Below are 20,918 nucleotides of genomic sequence, written 5' to 3' on the forward strand. Positions count from 1 at the left end.
TGGAGAGGGGGTCACATACTATATATTGTAAAGAACCAGTACACCTAAGTTACAGCTTGACCCATTATGGGGAATTTCCTGAAATTATTGATGGAAGAATAATGAGAGGCATATGTAATGCGTAACAAGTGCTCCCCCCTACCACTCTCTCATCTGTTTCAGCCATTGCAAAGTACCTGGTGATGGCTGGTTCAGAGCCTATGGGCGATATCACTTCTCTATCATGTGAAAGTGTTCAGGCCAAAAATTGCTCATTAACCGCTTGCCGACCAGCCACCATCATTATACTGTGGCAGGCTGGCTCGTTCCTGCGAATCACCATAGCTGTAAGTCTCTACCTTTAATAGCCATAGCAAGAGCCCCTGAGCCATCAGAGGCACGCACACACCCGCTGCACGGTGGGGGAGCTGATGCGTGTGGCTAGTGGCTGCGATGTCCGTCGGCCACCTGTGATCATTGCACAGTGAGCCAGAATGGGGATCTGTCAATGTAAACAAACAGATCCCCGTTCTGACAGGGAAGTACAGAGTGATCGTCTGTTCTTAGTGATTAGGAACAGTGATCTCTCTGTACTCCCAGGCAGTCCCCTCCACCCACAGTTAGAAACGCCTCCCAGGGAACACATTTAACACCTTGATCGCTCCCTAGTGTTAACCCCTTTCCTGCCAGTGTCATTTATACAGTAATCAGTGCATTTTTATAGCACTGATCGCTGTGAAAATGTCCTTGGTCCCAAAAAAGTGTCCAAAAGTGTCCGATCTGTCTGCTGCGATGTCGAAGTCCTGCTATAAATCCCTGATCACCGCCATTAATAGTAAAAAAAAAAAATGAATAATAAAAAATGCCATAAATCTATCTCCTATTTTGTAGACGCTATAACTTTTGCGCAAACCAATAAATATACACTTATTGCGATTTTTTTTTTACCAAAAATATGTAGAAGAATACATATCGGCCTAAACTGATGAAGAAATTCGTTTTTTTGTTTTTCTTGGGGGATATTTATTATAGCAAAAAGTAAAAAATATTGTTTTTTTTTTCCAAATTGACAGTCTTTTTTTGTTTATAGCGCAAAAAAATAAATAAAAAATGCAGTGGTGATCTAATACCACCAAAATAAATTTTGTTTGGGTACAGCGTCGCACGACCGTGCAATTTTCAGTTAAAGCGATGCAGTGCCGTATCGCAAAAAATGGCCTGGTCATTAACGGGGAAAATCTTCCGGGGCTTAAGTTTTGCATGATCGCGCAATTGTCAGTTAAAGCGACACGGTGATGTATCGCGAAAAATGGCCTGGTCATTAAGGGGGAAAGTTTTCCGGGGCTGAGTTGGTAAAGCACAATCACTTCATTATGGAAGAAGGTCACATGATCCCCCTTTACCCGCTGGGTGGTTTGAAGATGGAGGAAGAGAAAGTTGGAGAGTGCTGTGAAGGTTAGGATTGGAACATCAGAGTGTGGCTTTTAAAGAGACCCTGTCACTTTGCCCTTAATGGCCAAGGTGAAAGAGTCAACTCAACTTCCCCCCCTCTTACTTGAACCCTAAAGGGTGCACTGGCAATATTTATTCTGTTGACCTGATCTTCTGCGGAGATAGAATATTAGCTATATCTACACTCATATGACGGTTGCTATGCCTTTTGAAAGTTAAACTATACTTTTTCTTGGCTGGCGTTATGTGTAACAGCGAGAAATGCCTGCTGTATCACGCTGGGACAGAAGTCAGCAGCTTCCCAGCCTCCCCATTGAGATTATATTGACTATATGATACAGCAAACTCAAAGCCAGAAAACAGATTTCAGAATGTGTTTTAGAAAAACACATTCTAAAACTTCATTGCTGAGGTAGTAAAAAGCGTAGAGTACCATGATTGTCTTTCACTGTAAAGTTGTTTTCGTGTCCTACTGAAGAGAACGTAAACTTCATTCCAGGGAAGGGTGCATCCTTGTCTATGGCTGAGATATTTAATATGACCTAGGATAAGAAGAATTAAAGTTGCAATGTTAAAGACTTACTTCATTTGGGCACCTAAAATAAAAAAAAACAATGGGGGTATTTAAAGAAACTCTTTTTTACCAACCTAAAAACGTCAGGTAAAAGCACAAACAATGAATATTTTAAATGCTTACCGTACTTGCATTGTCTTTCCTTTCCATCAATTTTTTATGTAGCTGCCGGGGAAGAAGCTAAGGGGAATGAAAACACCCAGGCACTGAGCAGCAATCTTGGGGCTTTATGGTTTCTACACAAGGGATGCTTTGACATGTAAATAACATGCCTAAAAATACCTTAAATGCTCATATTATCTTATGGAAAGATTGTCATTGCTATAAATGGTCTGGTGACCAGGTCTCTTTAAGCCCTTGTACACACGGTCGGACATTCCGACAACAAAATCCGTCGGATCTTGTCTGAAACTTGTGTTGCATACACACGGTTGGACAAAGTTGTCGGAAAATCCGATTGTACGTAACGTGACAACATTATTTCGTTACGACGGGACTACGTTCAGGCTAGTAGCCAATAGCTTTGGTCTAGGAATTTGATCTGAGCATGCGTGGCACTTTGTCCGATCGGAAATCTCTACACACAATCGGACAAAGTCCGATCGGATCATGTTGTCGGAAAGTTGTATAGCCCAGCTCTAAAATTTTGTCTGTCGGATATTCCGACGGAAACATTCCGATGGAGCCCACACACAGTCAGATTATCCGACAACACGGTCCAATCGGACATTTTCCAGTCGGAATGTCCGACCGTGTGTACAAGAGCTAATAGGTATGAGAAAATGGGACAGTGCTTAGCATCAGGGAAAGGTTCGGGAAGAGTAGGAAAGTGCAGGGACACACCATTTTCCAGGAAACCTTCCCATTTGGGTACAGATTGGCCAGGCTGTACTCCACTCCTCAAGACAGATGCTGTTGGCTTCCCTGAGACTACCATCTTCTGTCACATCCCTGATACATCGGTACATGCTTGTAGGCTCCTGTCTAAATTGGCCATAGTAGGCATATGTATGAATGTGAGTTAGGGATCTTAGATTGTGAGCTTCTTGAGGGTAAGGGACTGATGTGAATGTACAATATACATGTGTAAAGTGCTGTGTAATTGACAGCGCTATATAAGTGCCTATAACAAATAAATCTTGTGAGTGTTCCTGGTGACCTGGACTCTAAGTGTTTTCTGCCCATTACACCATGCTGCACCTTCCCACAAGGCTCTGGCATTTAGCTGCAGGCAAAGGACACAGGTGTTCCCCCCAGCCTCGCTGCCGGCAGCCTGGCTAACTCTATGAGAGGCTGACGCCTAGGATTGGATGCTTGGAATGCAAGAAATGTGTTCTCGAGCATTCGTCTCTGCGCGCATACTGCCCTAAGCGTTAGAACCACTCTAAGTATACCATCCAGCTAAACACCCAGTGTGCATGGTACCTTACATTTATTATTGGAGTGATTAAGGAGTAACAGATTCATAAAAGGTCACTATATTGCCTGAGAACATTTTTTTGAGCTCAGTTTCAGCTTCTATGAGTCCTTTAGCAATACTGGGCAATGATTTGACTAATGAGTTCTAAAATTACAGTTTGCACCAGGATTTGTGATGGCCGAGTAGACAAAAAAATACTTGTTTTAAGAAGGCCATACTCTACTAAGAAAAGGGCATGTCAACCTATAGCTGTCATCTGTGTAAACCTCCCAATGAATACTAAAGAAGCCTTGAATTTAGCACGTTGCCCATCACTACTCTTAACCCCTTGGAGAAGGTACACAGCGGGATCGGAGTAATATAGATATAGCAAATGTACGTAAAGCAGCATCACCAAACCCAACCCCAGGCACACTCACTTGTTCGTGTATGACATTTTCACACACACTGGGAGCGAATGGGTAGGTAAGCTCTGGTGCATTATCATTCAAATCAAGAACTTGTATGTAAACCATGACTGATGATGACTTTTTTGTCGGAGAGTCTATAAAAAAAAAAGAAATAGATTGATTATGTTATTTAAGGTGGCATCATATAAATATTAAAGTCTTTGCATAACATTTTGGGTACCTAGGCAGGAAGACCTATCCTTAGGGTCTAGGATCCAATGCCTCTCAGTGGCTTTAAAGATGGATCCCTGTACTTTGGGCATGGACTCTGTACGGACCTTTAGTAAATACATAAGTCTATGAATTTCTAGGTAATAAGATCCATCTGTATGTCTTCTGTCTGAAAGTGAATTGCCAAGATCCCCAAGCCCAGATGACAAAAGGGATACATTCTTCAGAAAGTGCTACATACCAATGAACTTGCATGACAAGCGGCGGCATCAGCCATTTATTATCAGTTATGGCCAGTCTAGTTATAGCTGGACTCAGTATCTGACTTCATATACATCCTGGAAACTACATCAGAGAAAGCTACCTAACATATTCTGTTTGTCCACCTAGCTGTTTCTCTTGGTATAGTTAATCCTATTGGGTTCTAATTATTATTAGCTGAACAAAAGCTTCAAGACATAGGTTGAGTGCTTCCCATAATGGTCACAACTGGTGTGCACACCCAGGAACTCATCCCTATGATCAAACCAACAGAGTTTTGAGAGTAGGGTCGAAACTATGCTGCAGTAAACAACCCTAAATGATGAAAGATTTTTGTACAGACCTTGTGTTGAGATTATTTCAGTAAAACTGGACCACTAAACAAGAGAAAGGAACAGGAATTTCATGAGTCTTATGAATCCTCTCAGCATCCCCTGCTCAATTTGGCCACAAATATCTAGAGTTGGCCAGAAGAGGAACATAAAATAAGGAAAAGATTATCACAATTTGTAAATGTTGAGGTTAGATGCTGTCCCTTTTAACTCTGTTGCCCTAAACTCTGGCTCACAAGGACCATTATGGTAAATACAACCCTGCCGGTGAGACATATTCAGGTGGTTTATTTCTCTGTCAATTACCAAAATGATCAATTTCTAGTACACTGACCGTAGTACTGCACTGCTTATTGCCTTGTTTGTGCTTACCAATTTCCTCAGCAGTCACAGTTATATTGTGCCAGTCGCTTGCTTCTCTGTCAAAGGGCTTCTTAATAAGAATGCTTCCACTTTTTGTTATGATGATGTCATCTCTCTCTGGTTTGAGAAAGTATCTGTGGGTATTAATAAGGATGACAGTATATTCGTTTTTGGTGCTTAGCACTTTATATACAGTGTTCTCCCAATGAGATGGCGTTCAGTGTGCCCCTTCCAGACTCACCTGCCCTCTGCCTATCCATTAAATACTTTGATGGGGCCTGTAGCTTACGCGTGTATTTGCAAAGGTGTGCAGACTGAACCCCTGTTTTTAATGCATATTGTTAGACAGGAAAATTCAGTTGGTCGCAGGCTGGTTGGTAAGTTGAGCTTGGAAATTTCTTTGGTTTTGTTTGACGTACGTCGCCCTTCCAGAGCTCCTTGCTACAAAGGCCAATTATAGGTGGGGGCAGTGGCCACTTGTTTGTATCTTTAATATATTGGTCAGGCAGCCCATTGACACCTTTACATCCATAGTGCTATGTGCTGGGCGTTCAATGTGCCCCTGTGCCTTTAAGGAGGGGTGGGCTCCTTCCAGGCTCACCTGCTCTCTGCCTATCCAGTATAATGCATGTGCTTCCATTGTGCAGACTCACAAAAGTTAGAGTTAGGACTACAGAAAATGGAGTGCCTTGACGGGGTCTGTAGCTTATGCATGTATTTGCAAATGTATGCAGACTAAACCCCTATTTTTAACGTATATTGTTAGACAGGTCAATTCAGTTGGTCGCAGGCTGGTTGGAAAGTTGAGCTCGGAAATTTCTTTGGTTTTGTTATTGTCCTAATGAGGGTGATTTACTAACACAGCAGAGTGCAAAATCAGGTGCAGCTGTGCATTGTAGCCAATCAACTTCTAACTTCAGCTTGTTCAATTAAAGGGGCTGTAAACCCTTGTGTTTTTTCACCTTATGCATTAAGGTGAAAAAACACCTGGCAGTGACTGGCCCCCCAGCTCCCCCCCATTTTACTTACCTGAGCCCCGTATTTTTGTCGCCGGAGACATGCTCTCCCTCTCTCCACGGGGTCCTGGCTCTTGATTGTATAGATTGATAGCAGTGCAGCCATTGGCTCCTGCTGCTGTCAATCAAATCCAATGAAGTGAGTGCCGGGGGGCGGGGCTGAGTCCGGCCTTCGTGTCCTTGGATGCCGAATGCTGGACTCGGGAGCACGCCCGCAAGGAAACCTCCCCGGGAGAGCGATTCTCCTAGGGAGTTATCTGATGTGTGGAGGAGCCGCAAGAGCCACCGAGGGACCCCAGAAGCAGATGTTCGGGGTCACGAGGTCGGGGTGCAAAAACAAGCTGCACAGTGGAGGTGAGTATGACATGTTTATTAAAAAAAAAAAAAAAACCCTTACAATCACTTTAAGCTTTGATGAAAAAAAGCTGGAAGCTGATTTTGCATGCAGAGCTGCACCAGATTTTGCACTCTCCAGCTTTAGTAAACCAACTCCAATGTGCATTCTGTTCAATGAATACAACTAGCTTTGTTCCCAAACTGTCTTCTTCATTCAGGGGCTTATGTACTTATAAATAAAACTTATGTTAGCTATATACAGTCATATAATCATTGAAATGTAGGCCCTGGATTATACTTAAAGTGTTTATTTAGTCAAAACTTTATTTTTTGCTTGGCATACTTTAAAAATCTGAGGTTCTAGTCCTTATTCAATGTTCTCTGGTGCTCAGTTAAAGAGATTTTCCCATCTCTTACTGTAAAGGGAAAATCTTGTTCTCTTTAGAAAACAGATAGTGCTCTGGGAATCCTTTGTCATGTGTGTGACCTAATGTTTATTTGAGAAACAAATGTTATATTTATTGGAAAAAAAAATGGTAAAAAAAAATATCAGTATATGACAAAACAAAACTAAAGAAAACTAAAAACAGATCTAAAACCGGTATTGTTATTTTTAAAGCGTAAGTCCAAGTTTTGGAATTAACTAAAATTTTCATTGCCCTAGACCTGTTGAAATAAAAAAAATGCAGCTTTCACCTTGTTTTGCTGTTCCTAACAGACCCTCTGCTCCACCCTCCAGTGCCAGTCCTATTCTGGGTTGAATGATGCCCACTGTGGGTCCAGAGCATTATGGGTCAATGTAAATATTTGTCAGTACACCACGGATCATCCAAAGTTGTCTGAGATGGTTTTATTGTAGAGTGATCAATACACAAAAAATAAGGTACAACATTCTGGAGCCTCACAGGACCCTTTTGGAGGGCTCCTGATGAAGGGTTTTTACACCGCTCCGCGTGATGTAATCATTCTTCAGTAAAAACTTCTTGGAGGACATTTGATGATATACGGTATGCTGCCAAATATGTATGTTGACCTGTGATGTTTCCAGTCTCCAGCTGGATGTTGCTACAACACTCGCCACTCCTGAGCCTATTCCAGGAATGCGTGTGATGGGAATATTAACATGATCCAGAGCATTATGAACATACTCCCAGGGAAAGGGTTTCTTCACATTGGCCCAATGTTATAATGTGAATACCAATCACTGCTTCACTGAGTACTGGAATCCACTGACACTGAAGCAGCAGAGATAGGACCCTGCTTGTCACATTACTGGTCAGAAGACAGCTGGATTCCCCCCTTAGCGTGTGCATTGAACACGGGTTAACGCAAATGCATCGACATACCTCGCCATTCCGTGTTATGATGCACTACATTACATTTTACCATGCACATATCTCCTCACTCCTGACTCACATTAAATGTGATGAGTGGCCATGAAAAAAAGTAGGGTTTGCTCTACTTTGCTTCCACTACAGTATGAACTCTTCCTATTAACATACCTTGTTTTTTTTACAGGTCCTTGCATTGGCATATGTTAAAAAAAGTGCCAATGCATCTAGTGTGAATGGACACTTAAGGTATGCATGTTTTAAAAAAAAAAATAGGTGAGGAAGAGGTGGAGCTTCGATAACTCATTAGTTAAGTGTTGCTGCATATGGCAGGGAAACTGGGGAGGCTCTTAACCATGGTGGGGTGTTTTATTTTAAAGCGTCACCTGATTCCTATTACATCAACACCAGATTATGTCTTGCAAGACAACATTCAGACACCAACACTCTGTTACATGAATGTGTATATAAGTAAAGATGGTTCAGTTTCTGTGTTCCACCTGTAGAGAACTCCTCATGATTAAGCCACGAAAAGGGTGAAATGCATCTGGAGAGTTCCCTGCAGGTGGAGAACCGGAGCTAAAGCCATCTTTACACATTTTATTCACATTCATGCAACGGGGAGTAGGTAGAGGCTAAAAAGGTGATCTGTCTCTCTTGCACCAGTCTATTCACATGCTGATCCAACCAAGCATTTATTGCTTTGGGCTACATTTGCAAGACACCATAATAGTTTGTATTCTCCCACCATTTTGGCCCCTCTGAGGAATACCAAGGTCGTGTCTATATGCCCTTGCACACGGTCGGACATTCCGACAACCAAATCCGTCGGATTTTGTCAGACGGATTTTGTCCAAAACTGTTGCATACACACAGTCGGACAAAGTTGTCAGAAAATCTGATCGTTCAGAACGCGATGACGTTATTTCGTTACGACGGGACTACGTTCAGGCTAGTAGCCAATAGCTTTGGTCTAGGAATTTGATCTGAGCATGCGTGGCACTTTGTCCGATCGGAATTCTCTACACACAATCGGACAAAGTCTGATCGGATCATGTTGTCGGAAAGTTTTATAGCCCAGCTCTAAAACGTTGTCCATCGGATATTCCGACGGAAACAGTCCGATGGAGCCCACACACAGTTGGATTATCCGACAACACGGTCCGATCTGACATTCTCCGTTGGAATGTCCGACCGTGTGTACAAGGGCTAAGAAGCAAAGGCTGCAGTAAATTCTGCTATGTTCTTAACACTGAAGAGCCCACATGAGCTTACATCAGGCCACAAGTACTTCAAAATGTGAAAACAGTTATGCTAATGCCAAAGAGGATAAACTTCTTGGGTGAACCTTTTATTGTACCCAAAACATTTGTTTTTGTGTGGGTTATGCTGTTATTTACTGGTTCAGTCTCACATACTTCTATATACCTTATTAAAGTGGAGGACCACCCTAAAGTGGACCTTCCGCTCATTAGAACCTTCCCCCCCTCCGGCGCCACAATTGGCACCTTTTCAGGGGGGAGGGGGGTGCAGGTACCTGTACAGTACAGGTATCTGCACCCACTTCCGGCGTAGATTCTGCAGAAGGTACGCCCCTTTCCGCAGAATCTACGCCCCTTTCCGAAGGTCCCCTGCTGCCTGCTGGGAAACACACGGATCCCGGAGACAGCGGGCACCATCCTTATTGCGCAGCGTGACTCACGCATGCGCAGTAGGGAACTGGGAAATGAAGCCGAATGGCTCCACTTCCTGATTCCCATACCCAAGATGGCGGCGGCAGCACCCGAGAGACGATCGAGAGATCGGCTTCGGGTGCCGACATCGCGGGCGCGCTGGGCGGGTAAGTGTCATTATTTTAAAAGTCAGCAGCTGCAGTATTTGTAGCTGCTGGCTTTTAGAAAAAAAAAAAAAAAAAAACAGCGGACTCCCAGCGGACTCCCGCTTTAAAAGAGAAGTAGGGCCAAAGCTTTTTTGGTCATACTTCTCTTTTGGGTCACATGAGTGCACTTAATCCTGCTATCCTGTGACCCAGATTCATCCGACAGCAGGCTAAAGCTAGCTGTTGGCTGACATCACTTAGCTGCTCCAGGCTCTGGACAGATCCCAAACTTATGGTCAGGATCCACATGGATCCCCAATTGTCAGCTGGCCCAGCATGTCAACGTCTGAAAGTCTGAGCCAGCTGCTCCCGTCTCATCTCCCCGGTGCTCCAGTAAATGCTGGAGGGGCAGAGCAGAGAGCGGTGGCTGACAGTAACCATTTCTGGTCCAGGAAGGCCGAGAGCAATGCTGCAGCATGGAGGTGAGTATGTATGTTTGTTTTTTTTTCTTTTTTTGGAACTTCTCATTTTAGGCCATACATGAGTTTACAAGTTCTTACTTCACACTTCTTTGGGCTACGTCAGGGTCCCTTGCAGTGACAGTGCCAGCCAAGATGTCTTTATTGTTCTCCTTAACTTGAAACAGGTAGAATGGTTTTGTAAATTCAGGCGGCTCGTCCACATCCAAGACATTAACAACAACTTCAGTGAGACTTTTGCGCTTGTCTGGTCGTGCCGCTCCTACGTCAATTGAGTAGTCTGTAGCATCAACTGTCATTTTGAATACTTTATTATCACTTTCAAAATTCAAAGGCTGAAACAAAAGAATGTCGTATAACATTTACAAAAATATGCACATCATTTGTAGGCAAAGCTGTATAGCTGAGATAAAAAACTTCAGGAGAGGTGAAAAATGATCTGCTCTGAAATTCAACCATGGGTGTCTTTTGTTACTTAAATCATAAAGTTAGCATTATACAAACAAGACATGTCAAACCTGCCTGGGAAGACTTTGGAACCCATCAAGATTGTGACTGTGGAGAAAAACATGGGCAGGACTTCTTAGTTTGTTGCCTGACAAGTCTACTAAAATTAGTAAACTTAAAAAAGATAGCTGAATAAATTGAAGTATAAGTAGATTCTTGCCAATTGCACATTCAGATTGCCATTGGTCATGCCTTATATTTAGTAGAATAGATAGATAGATAGATAGATAAATAGTAGATGGAGGCATCCATCTAGTTAGAGACAGGCCTGATAATATTGGGGCTTTTTTCGGCACTCATATTCACAAATTTGACCCTAGGTGGCCCCTGTTATTTGGCTACATTGCACTGTGCCTCTTTTCTCAGCTGGCTGCACATCCATTTCTCCCCTCCCGTCTGGTGGAATAAGCACTCCATGCCTCCTGTTCTGACCATGTGCCAAAAGGATCCCCTGAAGAAGCTGTTGGCGAAACGTGTAGTGATCCATTGGCGTAATGCAGTGACTCCGTGGTTGGTCCTTTATATATGCAAGACCACTATATATATGCTTCACTTGACTAGTGATTGATTTGTGGGCCAATTTGCACAGGTTTTACTGTATAACTTGTCCGTGTTTTCTACATACATATGGGAGGGATATATATCTTGTTAGCATGCACAACTTTATAATGTTTTTATTATGATTTTTTTTATATGCTTGTCTAAATAAAATGTGAATTTTTCTATAATTGTGAGCACTTTTTTTCAACTTAGGATCATAGTTGTACCTTTAAAAAGTCTTAATACCCCTACCCCTCCCCTTCTTTTTTTAAGCATTTGGATGTGGAACCACATAGAGTCGCGTCTCTATATTTTTGCATAAAGTCCCTCTGCCTCTCCTCCTCAATTGTCCCTCATTTTGTTCTTATCTATATAGTTGTATAGAAAATGCACTATTTATCTTTCAAAAGGTGTTTCCAAGTGCTAAACCTTTCATCTAATTTCTAAATTGCTGCATTGGTAAAGCCAGTATAATGGAACAGTAGTGGTAAAAAAAAAGCATTAGAGCGTTTAACTAATCTTTTTATTCTAAAAATAATTCTCCTTTAAGGGGCGTGGTAGGGTGTTTGTCTTATGTCTCCATACTTTTGCTAATAGATGTCCTCTATTTCCATCTCAAAAACTTGGGAGGTATGCCTTAGATGATGTCATACTGTAGATATAAAGCTATGGGGCTCAGGGTACAAGAGTGCCTAGGTAGTGCATGTTAAGGGTAACATTATTTAATATTCCATATAACACAACAAATCTTCACTTTTTGAGTTCACGTCAACTTTAAAGATGATTATTATCAGTCATAAGATATACAGACTCAATGAAACATATTCATACTTCACATGTCATTGCGAAAAAGCCACTAACTTTTTAAAGCATGGTAATTTTTTTTTAAATTTTCGTACCTTTTTTAGAATGAGTAGTCCTTCGTTGGTCTGTGGGTTGGGCTTTATATAAAACCACGCTTCAAACATTTGTTTCAAGAAACTGTACTTTGTGTTCCTGTTTTGAGGTTCATCAATGTCTATTACTGAAAGTTTTCCAATCACATCTCCCACTCTCAGATCTTCAGGAACATCGAAAGCAAACTTTTCTGTGGAGAAAAAATAGTTGACTCCACACTATATGTAAAGTAAAAGCTTTAATTTCCATGTGAGCAATTAGAGGATATTACAGTTACTGACACCAAATATTGCATTAAAGAGTTCTTTGGGACTTTAAATATGCCTCCAAGGCTCACCATTTTGCTGTATGGACCTGACATGTAGGGGGGCAGAGCTATGAATTGACTGCTTATCAATGGATTAACATTTAATCCAGGGGTTGTGAGCTACAACTAAATTTAACCTCTGAGATTTCCATATGCTCAAGCTCTAGCTGTGCTCCTGATTTATGATCCTGTCTGGGTACCCCCCCCCCACCTTCCCCGGGCCGATGGTAGCCCTCCCTTTCCTGGAATGTGTGTGCATTGGTGGAGTACTTTCTGCCAAAAATGTCTGATATTTTTATGAAGCCGGATGAGCCCGGAAGCGGGTGACCCTGCGAAACATTTAGACTACAGTCCTCAGTGTGAATATTTATGTCATTTTTGAAGGATTGCCTTATATTTAGTAGAACTTTTAGTAGTATTTTTATCAGCCTATTGGCAGTTTTTAATATAAGATTGCTGCAATAAAATTTAGAGAGTTTTAAGAAACTATTGCGATATTTGTTTCACTACTGGAGGTATAAATAAGTCCCAAATAACTCTTTGCAATATTTGATGTTCGATTTAGGGATGATGCCTCCCATGGTGTAATTGCATTTTCGCATTGATCGAACATTCCACCTATGTATACTTATATAGACTGTTATATTTACTGACCGGTTATGGACACCAGAAGCCCACCTTTGACCCATTTACTGTCACCTTAGATTGCTCTGTTTCTAAATGTAACACGTTATTAATTGGACAGAGTTAGTCTATGTTGCCTTAACGTCAGCTACAGATGTAATATTTGGCAGTATCATTTAGAACCAGCAGTGGTACTGTAATGATTACAAGAGTTGCAATCAATTCAAGCTGCCAGGTCATGTGGGCCTCCAACCCTGTGACTTTGTTACGCATAATTGCTACTGTATGCCCTTGTACACACGGTCAGAGATTCCGACGGAATGTGTCCTATCGGACCGTTTTGTCGGATATTCCGACTGTGTGTGGTCTCCATCGGACTGTTTCCGTCAGAATATCCAACGGACCAAGTTTTCCAACTTGCCGGTAAAAGTTTCCGACAAAATGCTCCTATCGGACATACTCCGATCATGTGTAGCCTACTCCGACGGACAAAGTGCCACGCATGCTCAGATCAAATTCCTAGATGAAAGCTATTGGCTACTAGCCTGAACGTAGTCCCGTCGTAATGAAATAACGTCATCATGTTATGTACAATCGGATTTTCCGACAGTTTAGTGCAACATCACTTCCGGACCTCTTCCGGAATTAATCCGTCGGAATTACTCCGACGGATTTGGTTGTTCGGAATCTCCGACCGCGTGTACAAGGGCTATGAGTGTAGTTTCTTCTGTTCACCATTGACTGCTTATGTAGGGTTAATGTTGGATTTTCAGTACCTGTCTACATTAATACATTCCAGACATGTTAAGAAATTCAGCAGCAGTGTCTTCCTTCAGAAAAGCAATATATTTTTATCAATCAAAGGCAGTCCTTGAGTTTCTGTTAAAAGGCTTTACCTGGTCATACATGGGGTCAATTTCGGGCGTTCCTCGATCAACTGGCCGAAATGCGCTGAGCGTTGACCCAGATAGCCCCCTCCCCCATGTTATTCCTTTGGGGATATACAGTAAAGGTCAATGGAAAGTTGGAAGGAGGCCTCTAGCATGGAGTGGGCACAAGATGGCGGAGGGTTAAAACTTCAAGCAGGAGGGTTTCTATTCTAACAGACGAGAAAGTGGGGCAGGGACTTGTGCTTCTGGTGCTCAATTCTTGCCTTTCACAAGCCAACTTTACACATGCACCTAACATGGAACATAGATCTGCTGCTAGGTTCACCCACCTTAAGGCCAAGACATTTTATGGAATTGATAGCATTCCTTACAGGCTTGCCTGCAGTTCATGCATGGAGCTATAGTGAATTGGTGAATGCAACCACCATACAATCATAGGAGAATAAGAATATTCACTGGCATACCTTGGTATAGTGCCAACCTTGTCCTTTAACAGACATCACAATTAGATATTTCAGGATCTCACAGAGTCCTTTTCTCAAAGCACTCAGCTTGTGGTGCTTGTTAGTTTATGTGAATATAGGGCAAGATTATCACTATACCAAATTGTGCTAATGACCGTCCTATTTTCTACCTGAAGGCCATTTACGGGCAGAACAGTGACTAAGTGGTTAGCACTTCCACCTAGTAGCAGTAACAGTTTGAATCCCAACTACAGCACTACCTGGATGGAGTTTGCATGTTCTGTCTGTGCCTGGTGGGTTTCCTCTGGGTACTCTGGTTTCCTTCCACACTCCAAAGACATTCTGGTAGGTTAATTGACTGCTGTCTAAATTGGATCTAACATGTTTGAGTAGGGACCTTACATTGTACGCTCCTTGCGGACAGGGACTGATGTGAATGTAAAATATACAGTATGTTAAGCGCTGTGTAAATTGATGGTGCTATATAAGTACCTGTAATGAGAATGTTTTCTATAACCGCTACTGTCATGGAAAGCCTGTGTAGGAACAAGGGTTTTGCACAGTGGATGTGGCTCTCATCCATCCAACCTCTGTGGCCTTTGGTAGCTCTTCCACTGCTTTGACTCCTAACCCACAGAAGGTTCATTGAGAGTTTCCATGGCTTTGTGTTTGGGATCACTGTCTTACTGAAATGTCCATCCTCATTTCATCTTTATCATCCTGGTAGATGGCAGCAAATGTTTGTCAAGAATTTCTTGGTACAGTTTTCCATTTATCCTTCCTTCAATGATATGAAGTTTACCAGCACCATATGCTGAAAAACAGCCCCACACCAGAATGTTCCCACCTCCAAACTTCACTGTTGGTATAGTGTTTTTGGGGTGATGTGCAGTGCCAGTTGACCTCCAAACATGGTATGTATTATGGCATACAAAGAGTTAAATTTTGGTCTCATCTGACTAGACTGATATTCTTTATTCCAGTATTTCACAGGCTTGTCTAAATGTTGTGCAGCAAACTTTAAACAAGCTTCAACAAGCTTTTTCTTTATCAATGGTGTCTTGAGCATGGTGAGCGTGCATACAGGCCATGGCGGTTGAGTGCATTACTTATTGTTTTCTATGAAACAAATGAACCTGCTAATTACAGGTCTTTCTGAAGCTCTCCACAAGTGATCCTAACTCTTCTGATCATTCTTTTCACTCCTCTGTCAGAAATCCTGCGAGGAACCAGGTTGTGGCCGGTTTATGGTCAAATTATGTTCTTTCCATTTCCGGATGAAGGCCCCAACAGTGCTCACTGGAACAGTTGAGAAATCCTTCTGTAACCAATGCCATCAGTATATTTTGCAACAATAAGGTTTTCAAAGGTCTCGAGGGAGCCCTTTGCTTTTACCCATCGTGAGATGTTTCTTATGTGACATCTTGGTACTGAAACACCTTTTTATAGGCCATCAGTTGAGACTGAACCAGCTGATATTAGTTTGTACTGACAAGGGGCAGGATTGCTTTCTAATTACTGATAGATTTCATCTGGTGTCTTGGCTTTCCATGCCTTTCTGCACCTCTTCATGTATTTAGTAATTTTTCCCTATGTCATTCCATTTTATTACAAATAACTTAATTTCTTAACTTATTTGTTTTGGTTTCTTTGTATGTATGGATTGCATGGGTTGTTACCGACATGTGGTGGAATCTTCATGTCAATAGCACCTTTAGAAATATATTTACCTAGAAAAAGGGTGACATGTTCGATACTTATTTTACCCACTGTATATATATAAAAATATGCATACCTTGTGTGAACCTTGGAAAGTTGTCATTGATGTCCTTCAAATGAATGGTTACCGTGGCTGTACTTGATAAACCACCGATTTGGCCAGGACTGTCTCTGGCTTGCACTATGATTTCATAAGTCGCTTGCTCCTCTCTGTCCAGATTAGAGACCGCTGTATAAATGTACCCTACAGATGAGGGAAAAATGCAATATGATGTTACCTGAATCCTGCCATGAGGATGGTGTCACAGGCCATGATATTCACAAGCAGCTTTTGTGCATGATGGCAAGTTTTACATAGTTACCATTAGGCCAGCTTAGACCTATGTAAGTGTGTATGTGCCATACCAGTGGAAGCCAGAAAACACTGTAGTACCATTACTGGAAAACAGCAGCAAAAGAGAGAGGGTGCACCTACCTAGCGCTTAACCATAATACATTTATTGAATAACTAAAATAAGTATTATACTTACAAACACATTACAAGCACAAGCGTATAAAACATGCAAATGAGACCACCTCCAGGTCCACAGTATGCAGCTAATAGCATGGGAAGACCTCAAAGTGTCCATGATGGCTTACGCATTTTGGAGGGTCAAGCCCTCTTCCTCAAAGCTAAATGTATGGATGACAGAACCTCAACCTATACTTAGCTTCCACTGACCATGAAGCTGCCCATGGAGGGGGTGGGGTCACATATCACATGGGCCAGACCGCGGGAATCCCATTTGGAAGCAAAGAGCAAAAAAGCTGTTGTGTGTTATTATGGTAATGTGCTAGGTAGGTGCTCCCTTTCTCTTTTGTTGTTTTTTTTCTAGTACATGAAAGAATACCCACAGTCCTGAGGGGGCAGCAGAGAGACGTTTTGCATTATATTCGTAAGCCAGTTATGTGGAGAGTCCAACAAGTCCTTAAGCCTCACACTCAAGTGCAGGAGAATTTTCTTTGGTAGGCACCATTACTCCAGTGGCTTCTGGGTCCTTTGCCGAGCAGGTTATCTGCTGCTCACTAAACACTGGAGGTCACCTGTGGGCACAGGTGCCATTCAGGGAGCACTTTACATTTTCTCAATGAATGCAAAGAGTTCTCCGATTGGGCAAGGTGGAGTGCTGTGGTGTTGACATCACAATCTGGCTGTGGTGGTGACTTTACAATTTCCACCTTGTCCAGTCGGAGAACACTTTGCATTCAAAGCCTGGCATGGAGCCTGTTTTCAGTAAGCAGCAGGGCAACACAAGATTTGGAAGCCAGCGGCAATCAATGCCCACTACAATGATTTTCACCTTCCATGGGAATCCCACAGGTACATACTTACATTGATAAAAATTGCCGCACCTGGAATTCAGCTTTACATATTTTTATTTGTGGAAAGAATAGGAAGGTTTAGCATCTCTGATGTCTCTATTGCTATTTCTGCCCACCCCCCATTGAGATTTACCCTCTAAATTTGTCCTGGTGACCCTTTTCAGTGAGACAGTAAGTAAAGTGAGGCCTGGAGCGATAGAAATGCAATGGAAATTAGTGAAGGGCCGGCATGACAGGGTGATAAGCGGAGGCAACCAAGAGGTTTATGAAGTAAAGTTGGAAAAGCAGGGGAAAGATGGGATTGGCTTGGAGAAGCAGGATAGGGAGGGTTTTTTTTATTTTTCTTAAGGGGGAGGCAGGTCTATCGGGATCAGTGGAGGGTCAGAAGAGAGAAAAAGCAGGCAGTTTACCACACCCTCCTTTCTGTGTTGTTTGTCAATTTTTTTTCTTTATTTGCAGGTGCAGTATGAGCAGATGAGGTCATGGCAGCTGATCGGATGGCGGTAGTTTGGTCTTTGATGGTGTAAGAAAAATACTTATGAGATGGAAGTGTGGGGGACTCATCTGTGGTATGTGACCCTCTGGTGGATTCCAGTTAACTTGGTTTAACTGGAATAGGGTAATGGTTGCACTGCAGGGAGTGGGGTTGTCTCCGATCTGGTGTGTTACGGCTGGAGGCCTATCATGGCAACGGTCCCGCAGTGTAGCAGTGGAACATGTTTTGGAATTTGGGGTTGCCGTCAAAGACCAACAGGCCCGAGGAGGACTGTTAGTTTTGTTTTCAGATGTTGATGTGAAAAGAATGTTAATTTACCGTATATACTCGAGTATAAGCCGAGATTTTCAGCCTCTTTTTTGAGGCTGAAAGTGCCCCCCTCGGCTTATACTCGAGTCACCGCTGTCTGACTGCCCGAACAGCGTGTCGAGCAGACAGACAGCGGCCATTCTACCTTTCAAAAGCCGCGCCTCCGCCTCCGCCTGTGATAGGCGGAACACTCAATTTCCCAGCAGTCAGTGTTCCGCCTATCACGGACATCGGCTCATCCTCGGATGAGCCGATGTCCGTGATAGGCGGAACACTGACTGCTGGGAAATTGAGTGTTCCGCCTATCACAGGCGGAGGCGGAGGCGCGGCTTTTGAACAGGGGAATGGCCGCCAGGGCGCCGACGAAGAGCGGCGATCCTGGCATGGGACGACACGGAGGCTCGGGACGGGACGACACGGAGGCTCGGGATGGGACGACACGGAGGCTCGGGACGGGACCGGACGGAGGCTCGGGGCACAGGTAGGCTGGACACACAAGGCTGCACGGACACACACACACACACACACACACACACACACACACAGGGATGGATGGATGGACACACACACACACACAGGGATGGATGGATGGATGGACACACACACACAGGGATGGATGGATGGATGGACACACACACACACACACAGGGATGGATGGATGGATGGACGCACACACACACAGGGATGGATGGATGGACACACACACAGGGATGGATGGATGGACACACACACAGGGATGGATGGATGGACACACACACAGGGATGGACGGACACACAGGGATGGACGGACACAGAGGGATGGACGGACACACACAGGGATGGACAGGCATATCTCACCCTCGGCTTATACACGAGTCAATAGGTTTCCCAGTTTTTTGGGGGTAAATTGGGGGCCTCGGCTTATACTCGGGTCGGCCTATACTCGAGTATATACGGTAATAAGTGTTTTTGGCTATTAAAAGGCTGCTTTGGCCATTTGTACTCCATTTCAAGTCTGGCCTTGTTTATTTAAGTAATGATAAGGGGTGGGGGTGAGTGATAATGGTTGGGCAGACATAAGAAAGTTGAGGACATCTGATCTACACTGCTCATGAAAACCTCTAAATCTTTTAGTTGTCACCGGAACAGGACATGAAAGGAAATTATTCTATGAAGACCTAGTTCTGGTGACTACTAAGGATGAGCTGAACACCCCCCGGTTCGGTTCGCGCCAGAACTTGCGAACAGGCAAAAAATTCAGACGAACACAAGAATACCGTTAAAGTGTATGGGACACGAACATGAAAAATCGAAAAGTGCTCATTTTAAAGGCTTATATGCATGGTATTGTCATAAAAAATGTTTGGAGACCTGGGTCCTGCCCCAGGGGACATGTATCAATGCAAAAAAAAGTTTTAAAAACTGCAGTTTTTTCAGGAGCAGTGATTTTAATAATGCTTAAAGTGAAACAATAAAAATTAAATATTCCTTTAAATATCGTGCCTGGGGGTGTCTATAGTATGCCTGTAAAGTGGTGCAGTTTTCCCGTGTTTAGAACAGTCCCACAACAAAATTACATTTCTAAAGGAAAAAAAGCCATTTAAAACTGATTGCGGCTTTAATATATTGTCGGGTCCTGGCAATATAGATAATACTCATTGAAAAAACATGGCACGACCCCCCCCCAGTCCATTACCAGGCCCTTTGGGTCTGGTATGAATATTAAGGGGAACCCCCGAACCAAGATGAAAAAAAACATTGCGTGGGGGTCCCCCTAAAATCCATACCAGACCCCTCAGCTCTGGTATGGATATTAAAGGGAACTTTGTGTCAAATAAAAAATAAAAAAAAGGCGTAAGGGTCCCCCCCAAAATCCATACCAGACCCTTATCCGAGCACGCAACCTGGAAGGTGGCAGGAAAAAGGAAAAGAGGGGAGGACGAGAGAGCGCCCCCCCCCCCGCGAACTGTACCATACCACATGCCCTCAACATGGGGGGGATGCTTTGGAGTCACCCCCAAAACACCTTGTCCCCATGTTTGCCTCGAACACCGCATAATGTTTGTTGTTCGCCAAACAGCTGAGCAACCAAAGTTCGGCCCGAACTTATGCTCGGGCCGAACCGTTCGCCCGCCCCTAGCAACTACTATCTAAGTGGGTATTTCCCCACACATTGGAGAGATTTCCCCTTATTTCCTGTTGTTTCTATGGTGTGACATATGAGACATACAAAATCTCCACAATGGGACTCAGATAGCAAGAAAAACCCAACAGAGATTTTACCAATTCTCAAATTTATCCAAAATTAAGAACAAAATTTTTTTTTTCAATAGATTCACTTTATTAATATGTATCATTTGGCATCCTAGAACAACCAATCCAAAAACATATTTCATTGCTCTGTCTGCTGTTAATTAACAAAAATGAATCTCTGAGTTGGTGCTATAGTAATCCACACATCATTGCTCTTTGCACCTATTATATAAGTCTCTGAATATACTCCATGTGCAGTATATATTATTCCTGTCCTTGAACAGTATACACAAGGCTGTACAGTACCTGCAGTCATTTGTATAACTCAGTACACATAATCTACAATCACAGTTCTATGTCTACTCACCACTATCTTTATCGATCGAGAATTTGTCTTGTCCTTGAATTATTGTGTATTGTACAATGGCATTTCCAGACATGGTGGGGTCATCAGCATCCTCTGCAGTGACCACTGTCACAAGAGTACCTAAAACAAGTAATAATCAGACTTAGAAAAGGCGTCTATGCTGGCAGCTTAACAATATATAGTAATGACAGCAATGTGCTAGAATCTAAAAGGATCAGTCCA

The 20,918-nt window shown here is 42.9% G+C and overlaps 1 protein-coding gene across 2 annotated transcripts in view; it reads right to left on the minus strand.

The window, feature by feature from the left end:
• Nucleotides 1–20,918, minus strand: part of CDH5 (cadherin 5) — a 103,441-nt gene that overhangs the window by 10,562 nt on the left and 71,961 nt on the right. For both annotated transcript variants that reach the window (XM_077454321.1, XM_077454310.1), the window contains exons 4-10: nt 20,697–20,816; nt 16,007–16,174; nt 11,929–12,116; nt 10,064–10,317; nt 5,011–5,135; nt 3,845–3,969; nt 1,865–1,973 (exon numbers count right to left, since the gene is read on the minus strand). In XM_077454321.1, the coding sequence (XP_077310447.1) occupies nt 1,865–1,973; nt 3,845–3,969; nt 5,011–5,135; nt 10,064–10,317; nt 11,929–12,116; nt 16,007–16,174; nt 20,697–20,816 (1,089 nt within the window). The remainder of the gene's footprint in view (nt 1–1,864; nt 1,974–3,844; nt 3,970–5,010; nt 5,136–10,063; nt 10,318–11,928; nt 12,117–16,006; nt 16,175–20,696; nt 20,817–20,918) is intronic.

This window comes from Lithobates pipiens, unplaced genomic scaffold (genome assembly GCF_037356315.1).
Source record: "Lithobates pipiens isolate NorthernLeopardFrog02 unplaced genomic scaffold, aLitPip1_a1.2 Scaffold_10, whole genome shotgun sequence".
Lineage (NCBI taxonomy): Eukaryota > Metazoa > Chordata > Amphibia > Anura > Ranidae > Lithobates > Lithobates pipiens.